Here is a 12,218-nt window from a genome sequence, read left to right on the forward strand (position 1 = left end):
TACAGTGCTGCGTGAAAGTCCTGATCTGCCACTTTTTCTAGGAAACTGAGAAATAGAAGTGGCGATTTATTGAAACACGTGCAAACATAAATAGAAACGCAGTATATAAGTTGAAACAGAGTTTGGCTTCAGGAACAGTTCTCCAGGCTTCTTAAAGGACATTTAAAACTCTTCTTTGGATGTTTCTGCCTTTTGTTCCCTTTTCTGTCAAGATGATCCCGCACTGCTTGGATAATATCGAGGTCCGTGCTCTGGGGAGGCCAATTCGCTGTGCGTTTTTCTATCCAGGTATGCTTTTACTGCATTAGCAGTGTGTTTGGGGTCATTATGATAATGAAAAATCCAACTACTGCCAATCAGATGCTTTCCAGATGGTATTGCATGGATCAAACTCTTATGGTGTTTCCACTTCTATTCTTTTAGCTCATAACTATTTGGGAATCTCCTTACTGGTGCACAAATAATATTTCGACAACTGCCAAATTGTGGTATCTTTAGCAGTTTTGTAGGTTCAACTAAAGTAATGGAAGCAACAGGCTGTTAATGACAAAGTGCTTAAAGATAAAATTCAAAATTGCTTCTTCGCTGTGTTGTCTGTTATCTCTAAACACAACACTGGTTCAGCCCTTGAGTTAGGTCAGTGGTTCATTCATTGCTCAAGACTACTTTAAAAATGAAAGTCTAGATCATATGAAGCAAAATCTAAAGACTTTTGGGGTGGCTCAAGACTTTTGCACAGTATTGTAGCTGTTACGTTCAGACTTAATCTAAGCACTTAGACTAATGCATAATGAGTTCAAATCTGTCAAATCATCAAATAAAAAGCACAATGAAGATGGAAATTATATCAATAATATCCAGTTAAACCAACCAAGGAAGACAAGAAACAGAGTTTCAGTGTAAAATTACATCCATTAAGTCCGGCTTAAAGGTTAAAGGTCAGGGTCTGGAATGTCGTTATGATGGTGCTTATGTCAATACTTCTCCTTACAAGTGTAGTAACCGTGTGTGTGTGTGTGTGTGTGTGTGTGTGTGTATGAGGTACCATGCTGTGTGGCTGTATGTCAGGTCGCTCCAGGGCGATGGTGATGCAATTAAGGAAGATGAAAAGCAGGACGATGTGATCAAACATCTTGTGACCTATGACCCTCTGACAGCACAACCTGAACCTGCAGAGAGACGGTGTGAGAAGAGAAAAGGATCGGCAACAACCCCAGTGTTTATTTTCTATTCAACACATCACCTGCATCACTTCCACCGCTGCATTTCTGCCAGGTTTAATTGATAAAAGTACAAATTGTACAACCAAGCTTCAGCTGTCGCCTTCACACTTTAGCTGTGAATTTTTACACATGCGTGAGGTTAAGGCCACCAAGGCCACCCTGGAGAATATCAGGGGCTGTGCATAAACGTGTGTTTGTGTGTATCTTTACTGGTTGTGTGGAGCGAACAGATAGAGGGACCACTCTTCATGCTCCAGGCACCACTGAGGCTCATATGGCTCCAGTATCTTCTTCAGCCTCTTACATAAACTCTGGAATGAACACACAAACAGACGAATGACATCACAGCGTACACTCGTTACATTACAACAATCAGCATTGCTCCAAAAGTTGATTCTGTTCATCTGGACGTAGCGTTTTGTGGGAGAAAATCAGAAAATCAGTATTGCTCATCATCTTATACACCCACAATACCGCAGAATGAAACTGAAGTCATTTTCATTTCTATCCAAGGTTTTTTCTTTCTTTTCTTTTTTTTTTGCAGCGACCTCGTGTGCATGCACAAAAAATTCCAACACAGCTCTTTTTCAAACAATATTCCGAGTTATTCTTCCACCCGGATCTAATTTAAATTCAGCTAATTAAATTTTTCTAAGTAGCAAAAGTGTCTTAAGGTCAGCCAGGTTGGAATTTATGCCTTTGCGGGATAATTAGCAGCAGCTTTTGAACTTCTGAACATGCCCAAAACAAGCTCTTTTATGAACTTGTTTTATCTAGGAATAACAGAAATGGGACGCCATCAAAATGCCTGCTCCCTCTGATTGGAACACACGCCAATTAAAACTGCCCGAGTCTACATTTACATATATATTATATGGTTTTTCATTTGCTGAGACAAATTCATGAAACAAATAGGCATTAACCTCTTCAATCTCCTCTTCCTCTTGATCGCTGTGGTTATGCGATGTCAGGGGAGCATCGTCGTAGCAGTGGTCTGGCAGGTGGAAGGTGGTGCCGTTACAGTCTGGGGAGAGGAGCATTGGCACCTGCAGGTACTCTGACTGGTCCAGAGACTGCTCCCTGCTGCTGGCTTTGGAGCTTGAGTATGTGTCGGACAGCAGGGACTCCATTTCTCCAGACTGGCTCTTCCTGTGGAGGCTGGGGGCTCGGCCGATGCTGATCCAGCTGGAGCGACGGCTCTCTGGCCCGCTGTCCCACAGGGACTGTGAAGACAACTTAGAACAGAACCAGTGCCTTGTTGGATTTCTGCCTTATCTTTCAAGTGCAAATAAGGATTTCATTCTTCACAGATTAAAGCTGCCCTGTAGAGTTTTTGGCCATTAGCAGTGCAGCGGGGTGATGTTTTCATGAGTGGGCTCCTATTTTGTTTGTATCTTGTGCTCCTTATCAACCTCTACATGGAAATGACCAGGATTTGCGCTAATGATAAGTCTGTTTGGCCCAGCACAGTTATTAAACTTACTGAGAAACAGGGTAAATCAACAGGATGATATCTGATAACATTTTAAGAGGTTTCAGTGCAGCACCTTTGTAACCAGTGTCAACTACCCACAGCGAGCAACCACCTGCAACCATTTGCCAGTGGAACATACAAGGACTTGAATAACCTAGCCTTATCTTATCTTAAAGACTTTATAGTACCATGTCACCCCAATAGAGTACTTCACTTTCAGACTGCTGGTTTACTTGTGGTTCCTAGGTATATACACGTAGAATGGGAGGCAGAGCCTTCAGCCTTCAGGCCCCTCTTCAATGGAACCAGCTCCCAGTTTAGATTCGGGAGAAAGACACCCCCTTTACTTTTAAGATTCAGCTTAAAACTTTGCTTTTTAATAAAGCATATAGTTAGGGTTGGATCAGCTAACCCTGAACAAACCCTCAGTTATGCTGCAGAATGCTGGGGGAGTTTTTCTTTGTGACTATTGCCATGTTCTTGCTAATAGTGGGTTTAAGGTTGTCTCCATGTTATTGTAAGGTCTTTACCTTAAAATATAAAGTGCTATGAAGAAACTGCTTTGGGATTTAGTGCAATATAAATAAAACTGAACTCAATTGAACTGAATTCGCTCAATGGTCCATCAATACACTTTTCTTTCCAACCTGTCCTTTAGCCTGTCCACAGTTATTGCTGTATCTGCAAGCCACTTTGAAACCCGCCTCCAGACCAATTTGTCCTTTCCATCCGTGTCTCACATAACCATTGTCATATCTGTCACCACTGACGTTGCCTGCTTTGTTCTATTTCTGGTCATGCTGCTGCTCCCCTCCTGCATTTTTTAACTAAGGGTGTGTTCACCGTAGGCCATCTGTTCCCCAGCACATCTGACCCCAAAGTCCAGCTCATTTCACTAGTGCGATTACTAGTGCGCGCCATTCGCAGTTAAGTGAACTGTGCCCTGTCTGGCTCGAATAGGTGGTCACAGCTGAGCTTCAGTTGAATTCAGTGATGGTACGCATGTAGTGTGATGGCCATCCAAGCACAGAACTGCACCACTTGCTCAATAGCAGCTGCCTCTGTCAAAATCCCTGCTTTAATAACAAATCTACAGGGCATAAGAACTGGCCCAGTTAAGCCACAAACTGCATAAAATCATGAACCCCTTGTGCTCTGCAAGAACGCTTTTTAAGAATGCGTGTCTGAAAAAAGGGAGAGAGCACGAGAAAGGAGTCGGGACAGACTGAAGTGGACCTGGCTCATTAAGAGCAGACCAGCTGGGGAGCGGGGAAAATGGGGAGCGATCGAGCTCCGGCACAATGCAAGGCAACCGTGACCAGTCTGAATCCACCCTTGGAGGACATGTTTTAATCAAGATAAGCTAAAATTTTCAGCCACCTCACTTCAGTCTGAAACATCTTCTGAGTCGTTGGCATCAAATCTCCTAAAAGCAACGTGAAACGAACCTGACTTTCAGCTCAAACATTAAGCTTAGCCGTGCATAGAAGGAGGGCTACATGACTCAACCCGTCAACAGTTGGTGATACTAAAGTGCCAGCAGAAGGCCTGCTAACAAAAAGACTGCCAGCCCAAACAATGCTGAAATATTTGGCTTTGTGAATGTTTTATGAGGATAGAAATGCACTCAAGTAATTTGTCGTGTCTTGAGAAGACACATAATGGGTTTGTTGGGAAACAAAGTAAACAAATGAACCTCTGCAAGGTAGCTTTAATGAAGCTCTCTGTTATCATTCTATGACTTCAACATTTAGAAATTGCTTCAGCTCAGCTTGGATTTATATCCTTTGCATAACAAACATCTTTTGATTAACTGTTTCTCTAACTCACATTTATAATAAATATTTAACGTGGTTTTATATAAACATATATATATCCACATAAAAGCATGTGCCCAAGGCTCACCGGTGACCTTTGCTCAAGGCTGTTTTCCATGGATGCACCACTGGCCCGGCGTGACTGGTTGGAGTTTATGGTGGGCGTAGCTGCAGTGTGCGTGATGACCGGCAGCGGTGGAGGAGGAGGGGGAGGCATGGAGGCTTTTGGGTTCAGGAGACCATTGGGACTCAGCATCATGGCCTGAATCTTCAGCTCTACACACACACACAGAATATTTGATGTCAAAGAATGATTCTCATTTATTATATTTTGGGATTTGCAATATTTTCATGGTTTCGTTTGGATCAGGGCTGCACTGACCATGGCTGTATCCGCTGCATATAGGCTGTATATGTCACGATCGCACTCACTGGCTGGTAAAGCTCTGTGGATATTCAGGTTTTTAAGGTGGATCTTATGCATGAGTTGTGGAGCTGACAAACTGACTGCACTAAAAGTTGTGCAACTGACTTCTGGATCACATGGTCTGGCAAAAACAGACCAACATAAATTAAATCCTCTTTTTGTGTGTGTTTTACTTTGATATCACAATTAGTGACTAAATAAGACTTTAGCAACTACTGAGTGAGCCCATAAACCCATGTGGAAAGTCTTTACTGAGATCAGCTGAGCAATACGGGCATTTTTTTGTAGATATCAGTGAAATTTGACTTCGCTGCTCCTGCTCGACATTAGAAAGAAGACGTTTAAGACTTCAGTCAGTAATTTTTCATCAGGGAATTTGATAATCCGCAACTTAAAGTTTATGATTTAGAGAATCAAGCTAAAAACGTTTAAAAATTGGGTACTAATATTCTTTATTACTCACTGTCAAAGAGGACAACGTTTACCTCAAGAAAAACACATTCATAGATAAAACAGGTTATCAGTATTTGTCCCTGAGAGTAAAGCAAGTTCAATATAAACGTTGACACACATAAATATTCTAAACGTGGAGTCTGTAATAATTGGATTAGCTGTAAAAGTGTGCTGCATTATTTTAAAAAAATCTAGATAGTGCACATTTGTGTTACTAAATGTTCACAATGTGTTTCGTGTCCATTTTTCACTCCCATGTTGTCCTTGAGCAAATACAGATGAGCTGCCCTCAAGAAGCTCACAAATGCAATTTAAACAAAATTAGCCTCTACTTAAAAAGCCCAAACCTCCTTCAGATTCATCTTACGCCTAATTTGAGGTAATGTAGGTTGAAATTTTGAATTAACATTAAAAAAAAGACAGCATCAGAGTGAGTAAATAATGGCCTATGTGTAATGTCAGTGAGGTTTATGCGGTTTTGCCCTTTTAATGAGCCCTCAGAGTGAAAGTAAGAGTAATGTCTTGATGCCTGCTTCAATAATCCAGGTAAGAGAATCCCCAAAAGTTGATTCTGTTCATCTGGACTCAGTGTTCTCATTAAGGTGACATCGTCAGTCTCGGCTGACTGCAGCTTTCCCACCATTATAAACCAACAGCCGGCTGACTGAACCAAATCAGACAAACTGAGCTTGTGGCTTTTTTGTTAGTCGGTGGCATGAATTTCAGTCGTTACGCAGCTGTTTATAAGGTCGGGGAAACCTGCAGTCAGCCGAGACTGAAGACGTCAGTTGAACGAGAGATTAAACTTTTCTCCCACTGAAAACGCTGCATCCAGATAAAGATCTTTCAATCTTTCTGGGATTAAAAACAAGAGAATATTTTGCAGAATTATGGAAAGCCTTTAAAATGTTCACAGGATGAAAAAACCTCCAAGAATTCAGGTCAGAATACACCAAAAGGCTATTTTAAGGCGACTCCATGTGAACTTTCACTTCCATGTCCGGCTGATCTGCGAGTTTGTACCTGCAGCGTACAGCTCTCTCAGTTTCTCCTCGTCCTCGTAACACATCGAGAGTCTCTCATCATCGGCCTCAGATCTGTTAGCATCTCCCTGAAAACACAGACAGACGCATATATACACCAGAGTCATCATAATCATCACCATCACCACCTTCCCTTCCTCAGTGTTGTAAAAGTGAAAAGCACATCTCGGTCGAGCGGGAAAGACTAAGAGGAAAACTAGGCAGACGGGCGGAGGGAATCTCCAGCGTTCTCTAGTTGAGTTATGTGGATGGCTTTGGCAGCGATCTCCTGTAGTCACGCCAATAAAGCTTTACTGAATTTAATTAAAATTCACGCCAGAAAGATGGAGGCAGGCGGCTTTGGCAAAGGGTATCTGTGTGTGTGTGTGTGTGTGTGTGTGTGTGTGTGTGTGTGTGTGTGTGTGTGTGTGTGTGTGTGTGTGCGCGCGCGTGCGCAATAGTGAGAGAAAGAGCAAGCGCTCTCTGATGCCGGAGATAAAAGATGAAAACTAAACAACAAAAGCTCACCAGCTGTGAATGGCAGGCGATATCAAACACATCCCTACCCTGGAGAGTATTTTGTGTGTGTGTGTGTGTGTGTGTGTTGCAGTGAGAAAGAAAGATGGAGGAAGAGAGAAAGGAGGATAGGCAAAAAGCAACAGAGGAAAAGTGTGATGATAAAGATAGAGAGAGAGAGAGAGAGAAAGGAGAAACCACACAGGCAGGATGGAGGAGATTATTCTCTTGTAGGCAGCTTTGGTATCATCAACACAACAGAGCTCAATTAGTCTCATTCGCTCTGCCTCGTTGTCTAAGTAGCTCAAATGAAACGGCATCTTTGCCCTTACTTCAGCTTGAAAGCCCTCGACCAAAATGGCGACGAGCAAGTTGAAGAGGACGTAGTTGCCAAAGGTCATGAGGGCGACAAAATAGAGGGCAGCCAACGGCGTTGTGGAGGCCATCCCGTTATAGAGCACCGCGTTCCAGTCCTCCTGGGTGAGGATCTGCAGATTAGATAAGATGCGGAGAGACGTCAGGGGGTTAGAAAAACACGCCGTCAAACACACAAGGAGCCAAAAGGCGACGCGCTACGTTGCTAGCAGGTGTTCCAAGAATAGACAATGTGAGTTTCTTCCTTTATTATCTTGTCGTCAGTTGAACAGTAATGACGCTCATCAGTGTTAAATGACCTCCCGCCGAGTGAGTGCTTCATTATTGCTCTTCCTCCTCTGCTCGTGAGGAACATCTTACCTGCCCACTGGGACAGTTTTTTTATACTTATGCTGAAAAACCGAGTGCGCGCTCCCAAATCGGAGCAAATGAAATCACGGGCAAGCGCTCGTGACTGCAGCAGCTGTTGTTTGAATCTCACTCCTAAATGTGGCGCGTAATTGATGGGGAAATTCCTCCAAATCAAATACCGTCGGTGTCTTTGTGTGCTCTGCGCGTGTGTGTCCCTGAGCGAGGGTGCATGTGAGGATGTTTGTCTAACCTGAAAGACAGTGACAGTCGCCCAGAGCAGGGAGTCAAAGTTTTTTCTGTCTGGTAAAGTGTCTCCGCTGTCTTGTCGCAAACCAAATTTACAGCCGAACAGATGCATCCCCAAGATACTGCAATACACACACACACACACACAACAGTAAGGTAATGTTTTTATCAAGCAGTAATTTAATATGTGCAACAACAAGATGTGGTAATACTGCCTGCGTGCACAGTTGTATCTACATGAAAGCCGATGACACATGTGGTGATCAGTTTATAACAGAGGAAGGAAAATCCCAGCAGTAGCCATTTGAAATGTAATAACAGTATAATTAAAGCAGAGAAAACGCTTAATCATCACTGTAACTCGTGAATATATACCTGAATATGAATATAAAAAGCATCAGCAGCATGCAAAATGTGGCCACGTTGTCCATGGTCTTCATCAGCACCACCAGCTGCCTCCTGAGTGCAGGAAGGAACCGGACCAGCTTCAAAACTCTCAGCAGGCGGAAGGTGCGCAGCACCGACAAGCCTCCCTCGGCCTCACCCACGATCTCCCACACGCTGAAACACACACACAGGTTAAAAGCACAGAGATGCATTTCCATTGAAGCGATTAAGGAATCAGCTGTTACCCTCTGTCAGCATTAGCGTCACCCAGGAAAACAAAAACAAAAAGAAAGAAAGAAAAACTTCCCGAATCTTTTCAGAAGGGAGAGAGCGCTCAAGTCTTTTTGATGTGACGTGTGGCAAACGAAAAAACGAAGTGGGGCCAGTGTTGTTTACAGTTCACCAGCCAATAAAGAAAGCCAGCGCAGCGTGAACTGGCACAGTAAACAAGCAAGGCCTTCAAACGTGGATACATAATTTAGCTTGTAGTACTACATAATGGAGTGAATACAGGCTCTCTGGACTATGAGTGCAACCGCTTGGCTCAGCTGCCAGCACCGGCATCGCTGGCAGTTCGGGAGATTTAGCTGCAGAGCCCGAGACGTGAGAACAGGAGGAATAACTAATGACAAGAATTCCCTTTTTGGGGTAAACACACAGACAGAGAGTTCCCCCCACCTGATGATGACAATGACGCTGTCAAAGCCGTTGTAAGGGTTCTTGATGTAGCCGAAGAGCCCGAGAGCCAGGAGCTTCAGCAGCATCTCGAGACTGAAGAGACTAGTGAACACCATGTTACTGATCTCCAAAATATCTGTCAGCTCCTGCGGCTGAAGAGGTGCAGTGTTTGTGGAGAGAAAACAGGGAGAGATTGATGTACAGAGATGGACGGGCACAGAGAAAAATGAACAAATAAACAGAGACAGACAGCGCGGAGCTCAGTGCACTCAACATGTTAGGAATCTCCAAGATGTTGGTGAAGGCTTCAGTTTGGGTTCACACGGATTAAAGCTGGTCAGATTTTGTTGCTGTTCTTTTTTCCAGATATTTTTTTAGGTTTATGACTACTGATCAATTTGCCATAAAGGCCCACTGTTATGTAAAAACATGCATTTTTTTTGCACATTTGGACAATCAAACATTTGATCCTCTTTTAACAGAATTAAAAAGTTAACCCAATAAAGTCTAGTAACCTCTAAACTTGCTAGCTATGTGCCAGTCTATCAGTATCTGAATTTATAGTGAAGCGACAGGAGAAACACCCTTCAAACACGTGACAAACATTAATATTTCATAGTTTATCTACCAGAGGGGAAATTCCCTGTTAGCCCTGTCCCTGTTTTCCACTTTTATCATAACAGTTGAGAGAGATGACATGAAAGCAGGGAGAGCAGAAGGAGGACGTGCAGGCTGCTGCGTTAGCGTCACACCATATGTGTGAGCCAAACAGCACAACAAAACACGACTGTGCTTTAAACTGCTTTGTCATATTATCTAAGTAGGGACCCATAAATGATGATTACACGTGAAAAATGTTAGAGAAACCTGTTCATGGTTTGTGCGTCTGAAAAAAATAATACTGGCTGATATGTTGGGTTTTTTTTAATTTGAGTTCAGTTCAAATTTATTGTATTATTATAGCATCAAATCACAACAACAGCTGCCTCAAAGGATTTATATTGTAAGGTAAAGACTACAATTATACAGAGAAAACTAATATGAGCAAGCACTTGGCGACAGTGGTAAAGAAAAACTCCCTTTTAATAGGAAGGACCCTCTGCCAGAATTATCAGACTCTTAAATCACCAAATATCGGTCTTAAAGATGCTCACTGGGTTCCAATATAATTAATTATTTTATAACGAAGAACTTCATAAAATTATCTGTAACCCTGTAATATCGTAATATGCAGCATTTGTTCTTCTGGGGGACAAAAACCCACATCAAAACAACAAAAGTACTTGGTCATCTACACATATCAGGGGTGAGCAGTTAATTTTTAGGCGCACTCAAACTCGATGAGCGCTTTAGAACGATCCATTCTTTCACAAATGTTTGTGCAGCACAGCCACGTGTTTGATTTTATACACCTGTGCCAACTGACATCACCTGAATTCAGAGATTAAGAGGTGTGGCCCAACACGTTTGTCCATTTAATGTACTAATTTCTGATGTTTTTAGGTTAGGTTAGGCTATGTTAGGCGTTACCTTAGTGGTAGCTGTCATTAAGAAAAAGTTAAATAAAATAAGTAGAGTCCTACATTTGTCAACCCTTCAAAAGCATGACACTAAAATCTGTGTTGCCAATGATTAGGGAATCACAGATGGAGCCTGTCTCAACCTGTCTGTCTGATATCGAGGGTCTGCTGCTGTCTTTGCTATTAAAGTGCTGTCATCGTGCCAAGATCGAGAAAGCTCCCCAAAGCCTTCAGAAAATCGTCCGGGTATCCACGCGAGTCTGCAAGGAGTTTTATACAGAATACTATAAGGGCGTTTGTATTATCATAGCGTGAGATAATTCACTATCTGGTAAGTACATGATATAACAATATCTCTTGCATGCCTGGACACAAGAACAAAACATTAATTAGTGCAACTGAGGTATTTCAGCCATCATGATTCAGGAGTTATTAATCACGCTCGTGTCTTATACACAGTCAAGGATGTACTTCATGTGATGAGCTACAAGGCTGAGCTGTAATTACAATGAGCGTGTAATCTGTTAGGGTCCAAATGTTGCCATAGTAAACTAACCATAATTTCTTCATGACATCATCGCCATGGCAGTGGCCCATCGAATAAAGTGTAGTTGATATTTTACGATTAAATTGAGATTAAACCCAAAATGTGGAGATTACATTTCATAATAGCTGCCGAGGCTCGTATACGCTCTACAAAAGCCTCGTGCAGATGAGTCAGTGAAACAACTTAAACAGCTGTCTTGTCGTGTCTCGTGATACAACATCCTCTTTACTGCATGAGGCTGTAACCGTCGACAACCTTGCATCTGTCCACTGCCAGCTATTTCATCTGGTCAATATTGTGTGGGTTCACCATCCTTATACGTATCACCTCACTGTGTTTATGTGATAAAACAGAAATCATTTCCTTGTAACTAAAACTGATTCTGCAGTACGATTTCACGTTCTCATGTACACAAAGCTTTATGCAGAGGGCTTTAATCTCCAAAATGATCAATAACATTTTTTCTCAATGTGTCCCTAACACTCCTCTGTAAAGAGCAGTCAGTTGGCTGCAAAGAATTTGCAGGTAAGTTGGTATGAAAGTGCATGTTCTTAGAAGTGCAGTCGCCTAAATTTGAGCTGGTGAATATAAAGGCAAAACCCACCCTTTTGGACTAAATGTGCTCCGGACAGACAAATACAGAGATGACTGGCTACAGTAACAGAAGAGACATTTGGTGCAGACCAAAGACATCTTTTCAGGAGAAGCGTAGCAGTGGAAATATTAGCGCTCGGGGTCACTTTGCTGCCTTTGCTGACTGGGCAGCCTGTAGTAATTAAATCAACGCCAAATTCTCTCCATCACATCAAAGAGTGCTTGAAGATAATGTGAGGCATCTGTCGGAAAACTGAAGTGGACCTTTTATGAGGATAATTGTCGTAGGAGATTTGAACCCCGTTAAAATGTTATGAAACAGGCAGAACGAGCAATAAGCCGTCAAACAGTTTGCTTGGAAGAGTGGTCAAAAAGTTCAACAAGACCATGACAAAAACTCGTCCACAATCATGCAAAATAATTTCAAAACAGTATTTTGAAAGCTTTTTGAAGGCATACTTATACCATGTGTGCTAATCGTTTTCACAGATAAATATCTGGTGGTAATTTGTTTGCATAAATGATTTCAAAAGTCCAAAATTTCCACTTCAAAAGCACTCTAATCATGTTCACCATCTTTAAAATGAT

General features: G+C 42.3%; 1 protein-coding gene across 1 annotated transcript in view; it reads right to left on the minus strand.

Annotated features, from left to right (window-relative positions):
* LOC146385824 (voltage-dependent T-type calcium channel subunit alpha-1H-like) overlaps window positions 1-12,218 on the minus strand; it is a 60,600-nt gene that overhangs the window by 18,979 nt on the left and 29,403 nt on the right. The window contains exons 11-19 of the mRNA XM_084931797.1: window positions 8,970-9,121; window positions 8,280-8,465; window positions 7,909-8,026; window positions 7,265-7,420; window positions 6,418-6,505; window positions 4,603-4,790; window positions 2,147-2,458; window positions 1,434-1,534; window positions 1,046-1,169 (exon numbers count right to left, since the gene is read on the minus strand). Coding sequence (XP_084787923.1) covers window positions 1,046-1,169; window positions 1,434-1,534; window positions 2,147-2,458; window positions 4,603-4,790; window positions 6,418-6,505; window positions 7,265-7,420; window positions 7,909-8,026; window positions 8,280-8,465; window positions 8,970-9,121 — 1,425 coding nt within the window. The remainder of the gene's footprint in view (window positions 1-1,045; window positions 1,170-1,433; window positions 1,535-2,146; window positions 2,459-4,602; window positions 4,791-6,417; window positions 6,506-7,264; window positions 7,421-7,908; window positions 8,027-8,279; window positions 8,466-8,969; window positions 9,122-12,218) is intronic.

Source organism: Perissodus microlepis, chromosome 6 (genome assembly GCF_051167445.1).
Source record: "Perissodus microlepis isolate ML-2025 ecotype Zambia chromosome 6, ASM5116744v1, whole genome shotgun sequence".
Classification (NCBI taxonomy): Eukaryota; Metazoa; Chordata; class Actinopteri; order Cichliformes; family Cichlidae; genus Perissodus; species Perissodus microlepis.